Below are 19,026 nucleotides of genomic sequence, written 5' to 3'. Positions count from 1 at the left end.
CAGATTCAACCCTTCTACTACTGACAGATGTTAGCAGCTGTAATTGAAGTTTATGAGAATAGTCTACCCTTTTTTTGGTCCCCGTTTGTGGGTTATGCCCCATAATGTTAATTAATTTAAATAATTTCTTTAGTTTTTAATTATCTTTTCATAATCATCAAACCGTGACACATTGAAGAGCAGCGAAAAGCGGCCATGCAATCTCTATGTGAACTCACGGGGGCGCACTTCGCTATATAATCACTGTCATGTTCAGGATATTATTAACTTACTGAAACTAAATCTTAGTATTTTGTCGCCTTTATGTTTCTGTGATAAACTATCTATACAGACTGTTCAGTTAGCACTAATGCTACGTTATTAAAATAGTGAAAACAAGAAGAAGGTGGTTAGAAAACGGAAGTGACGTTGGGATTTCTCCTTCGCTCAGCCGTTGATGCGGAAATGAACTCTCTTCAAAGATACTGGAGGACAAGATAGAAATCCTCCTGCGCTCAAAGACGCGGTGACACATCCAGCTACCAGAGTTAAATGAACAAATAGTGATAATAATCATTCTTTATCACATCGTATCAGTGTCATTAAGTAACGTATGTAACTACTCTCCTCACAGTATTTATGTGAGTGTTTTAGATCTTGTAAACCAACATTAGCAAGCAAACAAACCTCTGAAACACGTTAGATAAACTACAATTTAGAGGAAATACGCCACTTAGTCAAAGGTTGTGGCTTCTTGGTAAGTATGGGCTTCATTTGTGCAGCTTATCAGTAGTTTATCATCACTAATTGATTAAAGAAAATGACAAAACAGGTCGAAACGGCTAGCTTGCTGCTAGATACTGACCGGTAAACTTAAACCGGAAGTGATGTTGGGATTTCTCTCTTGCTCAGCTGTTGATGTTGACACAATTCAAACGTGAGACACACTGAGCTCATATCTCTGAGTGTTTATAACCTCTACCTTTAAATGAAAGCAACGCATCCGTTTTTTGTTCGAACATTTTTAGCTGCAGACTTTTATATATTTTTGTAGATATTTATAATTAATTTATAGTCGCTACGGAGACTCTTTGGCTAGCTGAGAGAAGAAACAGCCTGGAGTGAGCTAAGTCCTGAACCTAACGGTAACCATGGAAACCACACTGTTAATGCTTTTATAACAACATATTACTGCAGTACTATGTATTAGTGCCCGCTCCACTCCTGTGTGCAGTGTAGTTATTGTAATTATGAGGGTTTTTTTTTTTTCTTAAACACCTGTGTGACGTGTAGCATCAGGTGTGTGATGTCAGCTGGACCTGGACAGTGACGTCAGCTGGACCTGGACAGGTATGAATGAAGCGAGGAGAGAAATCAAAGTGAAAAGAGTTTCCTCAAGAAAAAGGTCCAGAGACAGCTGGAAGACTCAGCTGACTCCTGCCAGAAAGAGAGGAGGAGGAGGAGGAGGAGGAGGAGGAGGAGGAGGAGAGGAGCTATGTCCCAGGAACTGGAAGCTCAGCAGCATCATGGCTGATATAAAAGCTGTTGAGGTACATGATTGATCAAATATTGATCTGGAGCTGAAAGGATTAGTCAACTAATGGATTGTTAGCTGCAAATAAGGATAAACGGACTGTGCAATATCAAGCTTGAATAGTTTGTGATTGACAGAAAAAATACTAGCTGCTTTATAGGACGTCATTTTGGGCTTTGGGAGACAGTGATGGACATTTTTGCTGCATCAGCTTGTTTGAGTCATATTTCCAGCAGAAATGCCAAAAATTCATAAATTCTGTATTTGTTTCTCAAGTGAATTGAGGACAACATTTAGTGCTTTGAGTAACAGTGATCAACATCTTTAATCAATAATGAAAATAATTCTTAGTTGTTACTCCAGACAGATAATTGTTGTTTTTCTATATTTAGCTGATATTTTTCTTCAATTAAAAACTTATTTCAGCTTTTAATCAGAGAACATTATTTAACCAGTCGTGTGTTGTCTTTCAGTACTGCAGTGACAGTGAGGACTTATTTGGGGACTATGACAGTATCTTGGAGGACAGTTCTTTCTTAGCAAAGCTGGACGATGCAGAGCAGAGCGAGCGTCAGCGTGATCTTCAGACCCATGCTGTGGATCAGCAGCAGGACTTCACAAGTCTGCGTCCGTCAAAACCGTCCAGCGAGGACGTCCTCACCGACTCCATCCTGGACGGGCTCGGAGACGAATCCTTCGAGGACTTACCGGTCAGCCAGCTGGAATTTCAAGAACGAGTTAATGAGAAGGCGAAGAAGAGCCGCCTGCAGGATGGAGATAAAACCTCCACACCTTTTAGAAGCTCAGACGCAAAGAGACGCACGGAGGATCAAACCAAGAGACACACGGAGGATCAAACCAAGAGACACACGGAGGATCAAACCAAGAGACACACGGAGGATCAAACCAAGAGACAGACGAAGGCGAGGAGGAGCGTGGCCGACCAACTGAAGAGGACGATGCTCTGCAACGCCGCCGTTCCCTCCGAGCTCTCTCGCTCCGTGGTGCTGAAAGAAGCGGTGGTTTCTGAGGAGATCAGCGTCGCCATGCTGGCCATGGAGACCGTGTCTGCTCAGACCACCGACCTCGGACCGTTCTTTGGACTTCCCACCAAAGTCAGAGACCTGATCTACAACCTGAGAGGAATCAAGAGCCTTTATGGTGACGCTCTGCTTCATAACACGTTCTACATGACTGCAGGTGATTATGAGCAGAAGTTACCATGGAAACCCTTTGTCTGTTTCAGATTGGCAGGAGACGTGTCTGAACCTGGACTGCGTTCATCAGAGGAAGAATCTGATCTACTCGCTTCCCACCAGCGGAGGGAAGACGCTGGTGGCAGAGATCCTCATCCTCAGAGAGCTGCTGTGCAGGAAGAAGGACTGTCTGTTCATTCTGCCGTACATATCTCTGGTGCAAGAGAAGGTACTTCACAAGGTTTTATATATTTTATCCAGGATTATGTAAAATGTACTCTTCTGTGTTTATTTATTCAGTGTTTCCCCCAGAGAGAGACTGTGGTGGTTGGACCTCAGTCAATCAATCTTTATTTATAAAACGCCAAATCACAACAAAGTTATCTCAAGGCTCTTTCCACATAGAGCAGGTCTAAACCGAACTCTTCAGGTTTCAAGAGACCCAACATTCCCACATGAGCAGCACTTGGTGACAGTGGAGAGAAAAAATTCCCTTTAACAGGAAGAACCCTCAGAACCAGACTCAGAGTGGGAGAACATCTTTTAACAGGAAGAACCCCCAGAACCAGACTCAGAGTGGGAGAACATCTTTTAACAGGAAGAGTCTGGTTCTGAGGGTTCTTCCTGTTAAAAGATGTTCTCCCACTCTGAGTCTGGTTCTGAGGGTTCTTCCTGTTAAAAGATGTTCTCCCACTCTGAGTCTGGTTCTGAGGGTTCTTCCTGTTAAAAGATGTTCTCCCACTCTGAGTCTGGTTCTGAGGGTTCTTCCTGTTAAAAGATGTTCTCCCACTCTGAGTCTGGTTCTGAGGGTTCTTCCTGTTAAAAGATGTTCTCCCACTCTGAGTCTGGTTCTGAGGGTTCTTCCTGTTAAAAGATGTTCTCCCACTCTGAGTCTGGTTCTGAGGGTTCTTCCTGTTAAAAGATGTTCTCCCACTCTGAGTCTGGTTCTGAGGGTTCTTCCTGTTAAAGGGAGTTTTTTCTCTCCACTGTCACCAAGTGCTGCTCATGTGGGAATGTTGGGTCTCTTTAAATGAAACCTGAAGAGTTGGGTTTAGACCTGCTCTATGTGGAAAGAGCCTTCACATGACTCTGTTGTGATTTGGAGCTTTATAAATAAAGTGGAAATATTGATTGATTGATTTATTGTACAGATTGAAAGATTTATTTTATTTTGCATTTAAAACCCGTTTTCCAGCCCAGTTTGAACAAGTAGCACAACTAAAGTTAAATATAAATAATAATGTATAAACTCTCCTCTGTGCAGACCAGCAGAAAAGAAACTTGATATTTTTGTCTATTCAGAAATAAATATGTACTTTTAACATTTATGTAAATGGTGAATAGAGCTCTGTGGGACTCCTTGACTTCACTCACAGCTTTTAATTTAAAGCTCCGACCTGTTTTGTGTTTTTTTTTTTTTTTTTTTTTTTTGAGGTTCGTGGGTTAGCGAGCTTTGGCCTGGAGCTGGACTTCATGGTGGAGGAGTACGCTGGCAGCAAGGGGAAGTTTCCTCCGATGAAGAGGAGGAAGCAGAGGTCTCTTTACATCGCTACAATAGAAAAAGCTCACAGCCTCGTCAACTCTCTGATTGAGAGCGACCGGCTGGACCACCTCGGGCTGGTGGTGGTGGATGAGGTACGCTGCAGTGTGAAAACGTTTCACATGGTTAAATAAACTAAAGCACAGGAAGGTTTAATGCAGGCGGGGAGTTCCTGTCCTCTGAAAAGAAGCCAATGGAGAAGTAACTTAGAGCTGCATTCTATCAAAAGGCCACCAGGGGGCGACCGTCTCTATACAAGTCAATGGAGAATTCACCAACTTCTCACTTGATTTCTAACCTCAGTAAACGTTTTCAAAATGTGTTTATGGTCTCAATCGCTAGTTTAAAGCCTTCTTCAATGCAGTATGATGTTCATTTGGGACATTTTGGCCTCCCTGATTTTATATGTGACGATAAAGCAGGGTATGCATTAGGGCGTGGCTACGTCCTGATTGACAGGTTGATTGACCAATGTCCTCGAGATCCAGCCCTCGTAACCATAGCAACCTCCCCGCCCCGCCGTTGGTCCCTCCCATACGTCCGTCCATGAATCCGCCTCATGCCCATATAAGTAGAATCCGTGTTTTTATTTTTCCCAGCATGCACCTGAAATTTTCAAGATGGCGCTGCCCAGATTTGAAACTATTGGCTTCCGAGCAGCAGTCCACAAACCAATGGGTGACGTCACGGATGTTACGTCCATTTCTTTTATACAGTCTGTGGTTTAATGACGTCTTTTCTCTTCCTCACACAGCTTCACATGCTGGGAGACGGCAGCAGAGGGGCGGTGATAGAAATGACTCTAGCTAAAGTTCTATACGTGAGCAGTAAGTGTCTCTTTTTATCATTTATGGTTTGACTTTGTTCACCTGTTTTTTATTTACAGGAGGCATATTCAGCTTTTAGTTATTTTCTGGCATTTATAACTTGAGGTGAATGTTTGTAGAGATGCTGTCTGTAAGACAAAGGCCAGGTTTCAGGATGCTGCGATGGTTTTTAACCCTTTGGAGACTTAAAGAAACTAAAACGGCCTGTTTCAGACTGAGCGGCTGCATAAAGATAAATAAGGAGTTTTTAACTGGAAATCATGCAAAGATATTCCAGTAGAGCACCAGAATATTAATATAGAGCTAGAGATGTGAAGAATAGGAGTTATTTAATGATATTTTTTGAATTAAATAAACAGTCCTGCTCTTGTTTTTCAGAAATGACTCAGATTATTGGGATGAGCGCCACTCTGGGAAACATCAAAGACCTGCAGACGTTCATGAAAGCTGAAAACTACACGAATGACTTCAGACCTGTAAGTGATTTCTAATTGATTAAAACACTCATTTATCTTCCTGCAAGCTTTCTCATAAAGCCTGTTTCCATTCTTCTCTCTGCACTATAAAAATCAAGCTTTGGTAGCTGGACATAAGCTTGAGACGGACCTGCTGCAGATGAACTTACCTAACCCTAACTAACCCTAACCCTACACTGTATAAACACACAGTAATAACTTAACTATTACAATTTAAAAAACAGACTTTATCTTTATATATTCACTGTGATGGATCAGTTCACTAAATTGGGGAGTGGAAAGTAGAGTAAATATTACCAATAGAGAGCTATGGACCACTTTAGGTAATATATCATGTTAAACACAAATGTGGATGATGGTTTTGTTTTGTAGTTATAAGCAGTGTTGGGTAACGTTACTTTTAAAAAGTAATTAGTTATAGTTACATTTACTTCTCCCAAAGAGTAAACTGAGTTAGTAACTGAATTACTCCATTATAAAAGTAACTAGTTACCAGGGAAAGTAACTATTGCGTTACTTTAAAAAATAATAATGTTTAAAAAACGTATAAATATGTCTAAGAATTTGGATTTTTTTCTAAGTGGGTTTCTAAAGGCAGATGTAAGCATAAAACAGCCAACAGCGTCAACAACTGTGTTTTTGGTCACAAGTGTTGTAGTGGCGTGTGCCGTTGAGAGATGCTTCATTAGGTCAGAGTTGCTTGTAACAGACGCTCTGATACATAATGTACATTTCACATGTATGTTCCTGCCTTTTACCTCCAGGAGATTAAAGTAGTGTCTCTACTTCCTGTTTAAAAACACAACCTTTTCCTCTGAACTCGCCATCGCTGCAGCTTCTGCTAGTGTGTGTGTGTGTGTGAGGCTGCCTCTGATTGGCTTACCATGAAATCTTACTCTGCCTTAACCAATCATCATCACTGTTGTCCCGCCCCTCCCGTCTTTTGTGGCTGAGAGCAAAGTTGGATGAGAACAGGTTCACTGAGTAGATTAGCTTCAGTTTGTAACGTGCCTCATTTAATGAAGTAACGTAACGGCGTTGTAACGATGGAAATAGTGATTAGTTACATTACCCGTTACTGAAAAAAGTAACGCTGTTTATTTAAATGGTGTTATGCCCATCACTGGTTATAATGAACAGATATTTAATTGAGTTAATGTTAGTCTGTGTTGTTATTGCTGTAAATGTGTAAAAAGTTTGTTTTTGTGACTTGTATTAAAACAAGTCTGTGGTGCGTTCAGGTTCAGCTGAAAGAATACGTTAAACTGAATGACACCATCTATGAAGTGGACCCAAAAGAAGAGGACTGCTTCAGATTATCACGTCACCTCAACTTTAAGGTCAGAAGAATATTCACTTACCATCCCATGCCTACTAGTGGTTGTGTGGATGTGAAAGGTGAGGACAGACCCATAAAGCATGGGGAAGACATTTTTACCAGCCAGTCAAAGCTCCAGCAACATGAAGCACACTGGTCTGATATTTAACTTCTTACTACTATTGTTGCTGGACTTTTGACTTTCTTCAGACTTTTTGTCCTCCACACATCCTGGAAGTAGATGAAGTTGTGCCAGAAACCTCCATCTTGTTTCTAATCATGTTTATCAGCTCCAAACAAACACAGACAGATATGATTATCTAAGTAAATATCTCTGTCTACGTTGTTTTTCTTAACTAACTAATAACTTCTAATCTGTCTGCTGATCAGTAAAAACTTGACTTCTAGACGACTTAGAAGCGGATCAGGATCAGAGTTGATTTATTTATTGTACAGATTGAAAGAGATTAAAGAAAGATTTTTTTTTATTCTGCATTTAAAACCAGTTTTCCAGCCCAGTTTGAACAAGTAGCACAACTAAAGTTAAATATAAATAATGTATAAACTCTCCTCTGTGTAGACCAGCAGAAAAGAAACTTGACAACCACGAAACACCACAAAGCTCCATGTCTGTGTCCTCTGTGCCGTCCCGCAGTACTCCAGCTCCATGCAGAAGATCGATCCGGATCACATCATCGCTCTGGTGACCGAAGTCATCCCGACTCATTCCTGTCTCGTCTTCTGTCCCACGAAGAAAAACTGTGAGAACGTCGCAGCGATGATCTGCAAATACCTGAAAGAGTGAGTGAAGCTGGTCTGTCCTCTGGTGTCTCCTCTGGTGTCTCCTCTGGTGTCTCCTCTGGTGTCTCCTCTGGTGTCTCCTCTAGTGTCTCCTCTGCTGTCTCCTCTGGTGTCTCCTCTGGTGTCTCCTCTGGTGTCCCCTCTAGTGTCTCCTCTAGTGTCTCCTCTAGTGTCTCCTCTGGTGTCTCCTCTAGTGTCTCCTCTGCTGTCTCCTCTAGTGTCTCCTCTAGTGTCTCCTCTGCTGTCTCCTCTAATGTCTCCTCTAGTGTCTCCTCTAGTGTCTCCTCTGCTGTCTCCTCTAATGTCTCCTCTAGTGTCTCCTCTAGTGTCTCCTCTAGTGTCTCCTCTGCTGTCTCCTCTGGTGTCTCCTCTGGTGTCTCCTCTGGTGTCTCCTCTAGTGTCTCCTCTAGTGTCTCCTCTGCTGTCTCCTCTGCTGTCTCCTTTGTCTGACTCCATCATGTCCTCCTGACTGTCTCAGGGACTTCCTGCGGCACCGGGAGAAGGAGAAGTCCGTCCTCCTCAGAGATCTGAAGGACAGCGGGAACGGCTCGGTGTGTCCGGTGCTGCGGAGGACCGTCCCGTTCGGTTTGGCGTATCATCACAGCGGTCTGACCAGCGAGGAGAGGAAGCTGGTGGAGGAGGCGTACTCTAACGGAGTGCTGTGTCTCCTCACCTGCACCTCCACGCTGGCTGCAGGCATCAACCTTCCTGCTCGCAGGTCAGTCTCTGAGGCAAGAAGCAGGACGGCTAAAACAATATTACAATATCAAGACTAGATATCATCTTAAAGTCACGATATCGTAATATTATATCATGATGTGACATAAGTGTTTACAGTAAATTGATGTTATTTTCTAAACTTAACAGACTGTTGTAGCTGTTCTCTTATCTGCCACTTAGTCATTAAATAAATATAAATAAATGAACTTTCCTTACATATCGCTTTTCTAGTCGTTATGACCCCTCAAAGTGCTTTTATACGACTCACTCAGCCATTCACACACATTCATACACTGATGGCAGATACTAACCATTCACACATTCATACACTGATGCCAGAGACTACCATGCTCATCAGAGAGAGACTAACCACTCATACACATTCATACACTGATGGCAGAGGCTACCATGCTCATCAAAGGGACACTAACCATTCACACACATTCACAAAGCAACGGGAGCAATTTGGGGTTAAGTATTTTGCACAATGACATATCGACATGTGGGCTGGAGGAGCCGGGAATCAAACCCTGATCTTCTGATTGGTGGACGATCGCTCTACCTCCATTATATCCACATTACTGATAGTTATTCATCAAAAATCTCATTGTGTAAATATTTTGTGAAGGCACCAATGGTCAACTAGAGCTGTACAGATTAAACAATTAATTATTAGCCAACTCTTTTGATATTCAGTTAATCATTTTGAGACTTTTTTTTTTAAAGAAATAATGTTAAAATTCTCTGATTCAGCTTCTTAAATGTGAATATTTCCTGGTTTCTTTAGTCTCTGTGACAGTAAACTGAATCTTAAAGACATTTGAGGACGTCATGTTGAACTTTGAGAAACACTGATCCAGATTTTTCACTATTTTCTGACATTTTATGGACCAAATTTATCGATTAATCAATAATATAATCAGCAGATTAATTGATAATGAAGATAATCTCAACAGTCAAACCCAAAGAGATTCAATTTAAAGGCTGCGACTAACTATTACTGCTTGTTTTCTTGAATATTTGATTAATTGTTGAGTCTATCAAATGTGTTTTAAAACAAATAGTGCAAACAGTGACATCTTCAGTTTGCTTTTTATGTTAATCAACAGTCCAAAACTAAAATATATTCAGTTTACTGCCATAAATGACAAAGAAAAGCAGAAAATTATCATGTTTCCGGAGCTGAAGCTGGAAGATGTTCGGCTTTTTGTGTTTGGAAAATGACTGAAACCATCAACGGATTAACAAAATAGTTTAAGATTAATTTATTCTCTTTGTCGACTAATTGATTAATTGACTAATCTTTACAGCTCTACAGTAGAAGGGTCATTATTGGAGATACTACAAGCAAACATTTAGCCATTAAACCTGAATCACTGCAGTATTAAACAGTCATTACAGTTTTAATAAAAGCTATAGTCTTGATATTTAGTGTTTGAAATGCTGAGTCAGCGCTGCGTCTTCTGAGATGACAGATTTAATCTATTTTTGGGTTTGACCTCGGCGTCCACAGAGTGATCCTGCGCTCGCCGTACGTGGCCACCGACTTCCTGAAGAGGAGCCAGTACAAACAGATGGTGGGACGAGCCGGGAGAGCGGGCATCGACACGGAGGGAGAGAGCATCCTCATCCTGCAGGACAGAGACAGGAACATGGTGACTCACTCATTAAGTTACAGCAGCTCTTATTTCACTAAAAGTCTGGTTCTAGTTCTCATTAATAATGTCAGAGACCAACAGGAAACTCTCTGATTTCATCATCAGAACAAAAGATTAACCAGATCTGAGTAAATATCTGGTTCTTTGATTAAAAAGTCAGATTTAGAAGAGTGCAGACATAAAACCAAAAGAGACTACAACTCCCAGGGTGCATTTCATTAACAAGCAACCAACCAACAGAGCGTTAAATTTTGTTGAAATTGATAAAACAGTCTGCTTCTTAAATTAATTGACGTCCAGATTGATGCTCTAATTATGGCAGCACTGTGTTTTTAATATTAAATTATTTATATTATATAAATGAGCTGTGTTTGTGTTCTTCCTACTGGTACTATAATATAATACAGAAAAAATGGAGAAAATTAAAAGAAAACTAAAACTTTACCTGCTGTTCTGCTTTGGTTTTAGTTAGTTTTGCATTGTTCATTGTAATTTATATTTATTTTTTTATTTATTTTTTAATTATTATTATTTGTTTTTTTTTTAATTTCAGTTAACTAAATTATTTTTTCTGCTAGTTTTAGTTAATAATAGTAACCCATGAAGGCTAGATTACAGTGACTGGAGAGCATTTCTCACTTTCAGCCACTAGGGGGAGCTCTAAGCTAGTGGCAGGAAAAGCACATTACAGTATAAAAATCAGTGTAGAAACAGGAAAACATCATCTGAAGTCAATCTACATAAAAGTGGAGAAAATATAAAACCTTATCAAAGTGTATGGTTGAAACTTTATTTATACTACTACTTTCAGCCACTAGGAGGAGCTCTAACGGAGAGAGTAACGGCTACTTTCAGCCACTAGGAGGAGCTCTAACGGAGTGAGTAACGGCTACTTTCAGCCACTAGGAGGAGCTCTAACGGAGAAAGTAACGGCTACTTTCAGCCACTAGGAGGAGCTCTAACGGAGTGAGTAACGGCTACTTTCAGCCACTAGGAGGAGCTCTAACGGAGAGAGTAACTGCTACTTTCAGCCACTAGGAGGAGCTCTAACGGAGTGAATAACAGTTCAGCCACTAGGAGGAGCTCTAACAGAGAGTAACAGCTACTTTCAGCCACTAGGAGGAGCTCTAACACTGCTGCTCTCGGCTACTTTGACTCGGTAGTAAGTTATCCTGCTAGCTAGCTGACTCGGTAGTAAGTTAGCCTGCTAGCTAGCTGACCGGAGGGAACATGAGGCAGACGAAGACACACTTAAGTCCAGCGTGGTTTAAAAGCTTCCAGAAAGTAAAGGATAATGTTGTCAGGTGTGAAATATATTGGAGCAGAGTTGAGCTACGGTGGCTTCACACGGACAAAAAGCTGCTAACTGCTGTGACGGTTGCTAAGGGAGACGGACCTGACGCTAATCACCAAACTAGTACGTGAACAGAGAGAAAGCTAACTTTACGTCTCTCATTGCTAACATGATGGTAAAGGAAATGCTCAGCGGTGTTATATTGTATTATATTATTAGCGGTCTGTAAGCCTGTAAAATTAATTCTTTTAATTCATATGTTTGTGTAAAGAAATGAAGGCTGATTATCATTTAATTGAAATGACAATCAGCCTTCATTTCTTAAACATTAATACAAGATTGGGCAGTTAAAGCTTATTGTTTGTTATGAATATTGAAAGTTATTTTTGATGTGTTATCTATTTAGCTCTGGTGAATGTCGTCATGCAGCGAGTAGTCTGTTATTCTGCAGTTATTAAATGCACATCTCTACTCATCAAACTCATCCCTGTAATGATCTGATTAGATGATGGAGTAGCTCCTATGTGTGTTAAAGTGTTAAGATGCAGTTTGTACATCTGATGAAGGCCAGACTGACTGAAACCATGTGAGCTAGTAAATGATCCAGCTGCAGACATTATCAGGTCAAATGAGTAAAAACAGAAATTAAAGACAAACTCAAGTAAAATTAGAAAATGGTCTCGATTTTTTTTTTTTTAAAGTACATTTATTTTAGTTTATTAGGATCCCCTCTTGTGGGCCGGACCAATAAAAAGATGGAAGGGAGGAAGGAAACAAGGATGGAAAGAAGGAAAAGTGATAGGAAGGAAATAAAGGAAGGAAGGATTGAGGGAAAAGGGATTAGGAAGAAAGAAAGGAAGGAAGAAAGGAAAAAAGATGAAGGAAAGGAAGAAAGGAAAAGAAGATGAAGGAAAGGAAGGAAGGAAAGGGGATTAGGAAGGAAGGGAAGAAAGGAAGGAAGGAAAGGAAGAAAGGAAAAGAAGAAGAAGGAAAGATGGAAGGAAGGATGGAGGGAAGGAAACAAAGAAGGAAAGAAGACAAGGAAGGATAGAGGGAAGCTGCTGCCTTGCTGTAGTTATTCTTCGTGGGATCTGACCATGTGCATAAAATGCCTTGATAAATAATGTGTAACTGTAAGAACATGAATGCCGTTTTTTTAGCTAAGGCTTCATTCATGGAAAACCTACAACAGCATTACAACAGACTAAAGGTAATTTAAAAAGCAACCTCTGCCTTTCCACCTGATATTAACTTCTTGCTTCTCTGTTCTTCTTCTTTATTTGTGTGTTTGTTTTTTTTGTTGTTTTTTTCAGGCTAAGAATCTTGTTTGTGCTCCGATGGAGAACTGTTACAGCAACCTGATGCACGACGATGGAAAAGGCGTCCTGAGTCTCATCCTGTCGCTCATCGGACTGAATGTAAATCCTTCTCTCTGTTAAATTATTCTATTTCAATGTTGAAGACAAATATCTCTAGTTACCGTATTTATATTTCGGATTATAAGTCGCAGTTGCGTGGGTGCGACTTATACTCTGGAGCGACTTATGTGTGAAATTATTAACACATTACCGTAAAATATCGAATAATAGCCCGGACTATTATTTATCTCATTCACGTAAGAGACTAGGCGTGTATTTGAATCCAGGGTATTTGGGACAGGTGATTAATTACTTCCTCGCAAAAAAAAAAATCCCTAACCCATACAGACCAATTTGATCTCATGTGGGCCGGATCAATAAAAAGGGAGAAGGAAGGACAGACAGAAGGGAGGGAGGAAGGAAGGAAGAGTAGACAGAGGGGAAGGAGGAAGGAAGAAAGGAAGGAAGGAACGAAGAAAGGAAAAAGGGAAGGTAGGAAGGAAGGACAAGAACACAGGATGGCAAGTGGGCCGGATCACACCCCTTGGCGGGCAGAACCTGGCCCCCGGGCCGCATGTTTGACACCCCTGATGTATATTATCTAGCACACACTTTCATATACATTTCTGTTTGAGTATGAAAGGCACCAGGATGCTGCACACACACAACATTATGAAACAAATCTAACTCCATAACTTCCTTTACTGTGTTTCTTTCTGTCGTAGATCACTCGGTCTGTGGCTCAGATTTGGGACTTCCTGTGCGGGACGCTGCTGTACGTCCAGCAGCAGCAGCTGTGTGAGGAGAAGAGTCTGCAGGACGTCGTTCGGCAGTGTGTCGACTTCCTGAAAGAGAAAAACCTCGTCACCGCCTCTGCAGACACACACGGGGAAAGTCTGCAGGTCACCAAGCTGGGAAGAGCTACGTTTAAAGGTAAGTCAACCCTAACCCTCAGCACTCAGTCAGTCACGCTTCAGTAGTACAACCCTCAGACTGACACTTGACTGACTGTCTGTGTGTTTTCAGGCTCGGTGGATCTGACTCGCAGTGACGAGCTCTACTCAGACCTCTCTAAAGGTTTGGAGGGTCTGCTGCTCAACAGTTACCTCCATCTGGTCTACCTGGTGACACCGTATGACATGATCTCACAGTGCAAACCTGACTGGATGATTTACTTCAGACAGGTGGAGCGTCGCCCGTCACACATCGTGAGTCTGTTTAGTGTTGATGAAGCGTCCTGACAGATGTCTCTCTCTCTCTCTGTCTCTCTCTGTCTCTCTCTCTCTCTCTCTCGTCCTGTCTCAGTTCACGCTGCTTTCCGCTGCAGAGCAGAAGATGTCCGCCACCGTCGGAGTGCCTGAAAGTTTTGTAGCTAGAAAAGCTGCAGGTCAGACTGTGAAGAAGGTAAGAAAGCACTGAGTGAAGGTCAACGTCATCCAGTGAATCTGCAGCTACAAAAAAACTCCTACAAGATTATCAAGAGTCTGTTTTCAGTTAGTGTATTAAAACATATCACAGAAATATGTTTATAAAAGAGTTTCCTCATAAATGTTGAGGAGGGTTTATGGGTAATGTAAATGTTTCCTGATCTCCATGGTAACCAGATGAAATGTAATATTTAGAACAATAGTATTCCATTAGCTTTATTTAATATAAAAGTTATAATGTAAGATCATGCCACACTAGTTGATATGGTGTTAGGTAAGTAGGAAGGAAGGAAGGAAGGATGTAAGATCATGCCAAACTAGTTGATAAGGTGTTAGGTAGGAAGGAAGGAAGGAAGGATGTAAGATCATGCCAAACTAGTTGATATGGTGTTAGGTAGGAAGGAAGGAAGGAAGGAAGGAAGGAAGGAAGGATGTAAGATCATGCCAAACTAGTTGATATGGTGTTAGGTAGGAAGGAAGGAAGGAAGGATGTAAGATCATGTCAAACTAGTTGATATGGTGTTAGTAGGAAGGAAGGAAGGAAGGAAGGAAGGAAGGATGGAAGGATGTAAGATCATGCCAAACTAGTTGATATGGTGTTAGGTAGGAAGGAAGGAAGGAAGGATGTAAGATCATGCCAAACTAGTTGATATGGTGTTAGGTAGGAAGGAAGGAAGGAAGGAAGGAAGGAAGGATGTAAGATCATGCCAAACTAGTTGATATGGTGTTAGGTAGGAAGGAAGGAAGGAAGGAAGGAAGAATGTAAGATCATGCCAAACTAGTTGATATGGTGTTAGGTAGGAAGGAAGGAAGGAAGGCAGGAAGGATGTAAGATCATGCCAAACTAGTTGATATGGTGTTAGGTAGGAAGGAAGGAAGGAAGGAAGGATGTAAGATCATGCCACACTAGTTGATATGGTGTTAGGTAGGAAGGAAGGAAGGAAGGAAGGAAGAATGTAAGATCATGCCAAACTAGTTGATATGGTGTTAGGTAGGAAGGAAGGAAGGAAGGAAGGAAGGAAGGAAGGAAGGAAGGATGTAAGATCATGCCAAACTAGTTGATATGGTGTTAGGTAGGAAGGAAGGAAGGAAGGATGTAAGATCATGTCAAACTAGTTGATATGGTGTTAGTAGGAAGGAAGGAAGGAAGGAAGGAAGGAAGGATGGAAGGATGTAAGATCATGCCAAACTAGTTGATATGGTGTTAGGTAGGAAGGAAGGAAGGAAGGATGTAAGATCATGCCAAACTAGTTGATATGGTGTTAGGTAGGAAGGAAGGAAGGAAGGAAGGAAGGAAGGATGTAAGATCATGCCAAACTAGTTGATATGGTGTTAGGTAGGAAGCAAGGAAGGAAGGAAGGAAGAATGTAAGATCATGCCAAACTAGTTGATATGGTGTTAGGTAGGAAGGAAGGAAGGAAGGAAGGAAGGATGTAAGATCATGCCAAACTAGTTGATATGGTGTTAGGTAGGAAGGAAGGAAGGAAGGAAGGAAGAATGTAAGATCATGCCAAACTAGTTGATATGGTGTTAGGTAGGAAGGAAGGAAGGAAGGAAGGATGTAAGATCATGCCAAACTAGTTGATATGGTGTTAGGTAGGAAGGAAGGAAGGAAGGAAGGAAGAATGTAAGATCATGCCAAACTAGTTGATATGGTGTTAGGTAGGAAGGAAGGAAGGAAGGAAGGAAGGAAGGATGTAAGATCATGCCAAACTAGTTGATATGGTGTTAGGTAGGAAGGAAGGAAGGAAGGAAGGAAGAATGTAAGATCATGCCAAACTAGTTGATATGGTGTTAGGTAGGAAGGAAGGAAGGAAGGAAGGAAGGAAGGATGTAAGATCATGCCAAACTAGTTGATATGATGATGATGTCGTCGTGTGTTTCAGAGTGTGAACATGGTGGTGGTGATGGTGATGATGGTGATGATGATGATGATGATGTGTTTCAGAGTGTGAACATGGTGGTGATGATCATGATGATGATGATGTGTTTCAGAGTGTGAACATGGTGGTGGTGAGCAGGATGTATTTGGCTCTCGTGCTGTTCTCTCTGCTGAAGGAGACGAGCTTGTGGAGTGTCTCCGACAAGTTTCAGCTGAGTCGAGGTTTCATTCAGACGCTGCTCAGCTCCTCGTCGGCCTTCTGCTCCTGCGTGCTGCACTTCACTGAGGTCAGAGCTCATCTGTGTATCAGCTCGTACTCATAAATAACAGTGACACTAGGCATGGGCCGGTATGAGATTCTGACGGTATGATAACCTTAGGTAAAAATATCACGGTTTCACGGTTTTATGATTACAGCTCTAAAATGTGATATTTTGAAATGTCTGTATTTAAAACCAAAAAAAGGGTTTTTTTTCCCATTTAACGGTCTTTTATTTTTAGTAAATATGTATTTAAAATAAAACATAATAAAAAATAACTGAATTATTTCTAAATAAATAAAAAAAATAGGTGCAGTCCTTCAACTGAGGCTAAATCTGCAACTCAAGTCACGACATAAATGAATTATTTTTAGTGAAAAAACACAAAATGCAAATAAATGCAATCACCGACCTTGTGGCTCAAGATCAGAACATAAATAATTGAAAAAAGTGAAAACACATCTAAGATAAATATAAATAAATAAATAAATGCAGCAGGAGCTTAAAACTGAATCTCATCAGTTTTTGGAGACTTGCTCTCGATCATATTGGATGTATTTCCTCCTCACGCTGCTACTGTCTGTTACCTTCTTCCTCCGAGCTGCGGCCGTCTGGCTTTTTACGGTAGCTCAAGTATAAATACAGCCGACTTGGCGCTTTTAGTCGGGGGGGGGGGAAGTCCGGGGGGCTCGCCTCCTTCAGCCATCATAAAGGCCTGCAGAGCTACCTGCTTGTAACAGCAACCGGAGTACGGGAGGGGTTGGACTTCACGCTGCAGCTGCACAAGAACTGAGCGACCTCCACTCTCTCTCTGACCAGACGTCACATTAAAAAACCCCGCTCATACCACAGGAACGATAACGACAGAACAATTTAGTGATTTTGAAACCGTGACTTTTTCATACCATGGTAGACCTTGAAACCGTTAACCGGCCCATGCCTAGTGACAGTGATGTGAGGTCTGATGGGAGGTGTGCTTGCTGTGTTCAGGAGCTGGAGGAGTTCTGGCCGTTCAGAGCTCTGCTGACTGAGCTGACGCGGAGGCTGAGCTACTGTGTGCAGGCGGAGCTGATCCCTCTGATGGAGGTAGTCGGAGTCATGGAGGTCAGTGTGGAGCCTTCACACCACTGTTCACTCGGTTAGAAGGGAAAAGAAGTCATTCATACTTTGGATTTAATATATCATCATTTCGCTTGTGTCCATTTAATAAATTGGGCTAAAAGTGTCATTATTTTTAATCTGGTCACTAAATGCTTGACATACCAGTTTCTCTTGTTAATTCTGAATCCATACATACCTCATATGTTAAAATTGGATAATCCAATTAAAAGTTATAGCAGTTTACATATTTTGCAGCACCCCCTAGAGGTCTTTTTTTTTATCTGTGTGTTTGACACTCGGACCAAAATTGTTTTATAGACCCTTAACTTCAACTTAGAAGTGAAAACCAAACTTTAACATCAATTTGAAATGACTGAGTCTTAAGCAACCCCACTAATATTCTGTGTTGTCTTTCTATTAAACTGATGCTGTGCTGAGGTGATGTAGTTCACTGCACGGCCACCAGGGGGCAGCGTTGACTGTTGAAACAGGCGGCTGAGCTCAGAAAGACAAAAAAACATGGACATATCACCACATAACTTTATTTTGAGATGATTTATTCCATCTTCAAAAGCAATTTCATCATCATTATTAATATGAGTATTATTTATTGTCTCTATTCATGTTTGAAACAGACCGATAAACCTCTGCTCACTGGTCACTATACTGTGTTTTAATGCAACATCATTCTTCTTATTTATAATCTGTCAGATCACAGAATCAATATGAACTTTAATCACAGCTCAGAAACACGACCTGTGAGATCGTAGAGACGGCAGATAAAACTATTTATACATTTTCACTTCATGTTTACAGATGTTTGAATATTTCCACCTTTTTATTGCTTCTGATTTTCCCCGTAATCACTGATTTTTATGTTATAGACTCTGAAATTCAGCTGATTTTGGCCTCTGAATCCTGACTGATCAGATTCTCCCTCTGATAATATTGATTCTACATTATTTACACAGTTTAAATATATTTAAAGTGTGATCACCTGGTTAAACAGTGATTCCTGTTAGTTGGGAATCTTCTTCTGAAAATCAGTTTCATAAGATCAAGAAACTAATATTCAGCATATTTACATCAATTTGATTTGTTGTAACCTTTTTCATTGTGTCCTTGTAAAACACTTTGTATTCTCTGGTTTTAATAAGTATTATATTCAACATTATTAATATTTGTTGTATTTTCCTCCAGTCGAGAGCGAAGCAGCTGTATAACGCCGGCTATAAGACTCTGACTCACCTGGCCAACGCCGACCCAGCAGTTCTCTCCAAGACGATAGAAAACCTCTACAAGAAACAAGCCAACCTGATCGTGGCCTCGGCTAAAGTGAGCACCATGTTAACGTCTTCTCAGTGCTGCACGCTTTGACTCGTAGTCAGAATTAACACGTGAACTGTTCCTTGTGTGGTCAGATGACGTCTCTCTGTGTTCCAGATGCTGCTGAATGAAAAGGCGGCGGCGCTGCAGGAGGAAGTGGATGAGCTGCTGATGATGCCCGTAGACTTCCCCTCAGCTTCACACACACTCTTCACCTGAGCTCATTCATTACTGAGAAGTTTTATTCTCTCTGGAAACAACTGATCTGGGAACAACTTCATTTTTTTATGTCATTGTGTCACTGAAAATATATCATAATAATCATTATA

General features: G+C 41.1%; 1 protein-coding gene across 1 annotated transcript; it reads left to right on the top strand.

Moving 5' to 3' along the window:
* The first annotated feature begins 1,321 nt into the window (after positions 1–1,321).
* On the top strand, positions 1,322–18,916 carry LOC128379958 (helicase POLQ-like). The gene is made up of 19 exons (XM_053339596.1): positions 1,322–1,427; positions 1,458–1,529; positions 1,987–2,674; positions 2,760–2,938; positions 4,144–4,344; positions 5,004–5,076; positions 5,455–5,552; positions 6,794–6,892; positions 7,526–7,671; positions 8,150–8,389; positions 9,905–10,046; positions 12,657–12,761; positions 13,427–13,634; positions 13,728–13,885; positions 14,007–14,105; positions 16,124–16,297; positions 17,261–17,374; positions 18,572–18,706; positions 18,815–18,916. Exons 1-19 carry the CDS (start codon positions 1,332–1,334, stop codon positions 18,914–18,916), a joined length of 3,129 nt encoding a protein of 1,042 aa, XP_053195571.1. The 5' UTR covers positions 1,322–1,331.
* The last annotated feature ends 110 nt before the right edge of the window (positions 18,917–19,026 follow it).

The sequence above is a fragment of the Scomber japonicus genome, chromosome 19 (assembly GCF_027409825.1).
Source record: "Scomber japonicus isolate fScoJap1 chromosome 19, fScoJap1.pri, whole genome shotgun sequence".
In the NCBI taxonomy this organism is placed as follows: domain Eukaryota; kingdom Metazoa; phylum Chordata; class Actinopteri; order Scombriformes; family Scombridae; genus Scomber; species Scomber japonicus.
The sequence above is the reverse complement of the archived record's forward strand: the minus strand, read 5'-3'. Positions and strand labels throughout refer to the sequence as shown.

Coding starts and splice junctions, on each gene's coding strand:
- LOC128379958 (XM_053339596.1), top strand. CDS start 1,332: ATGAATGAAGCGAGGAGAGAAATCAAAGTGAAAAGAGTTTCCTCAAGA. Junction 8,390..9,904: donor ATCAACCTTCCTGCTCGCAG/GTCAGTCTCTGA, acceptor CGGCGTCCACAG/AGTGATCCTGCGCTCGCCGT. Junction 10,047..12,656: donor AGGACAGAGACAGGAACATG/GTGACTCACTCA, acceptor TGTTTTTTTCAG/GCTAAGAATCTTGTTTGTGC.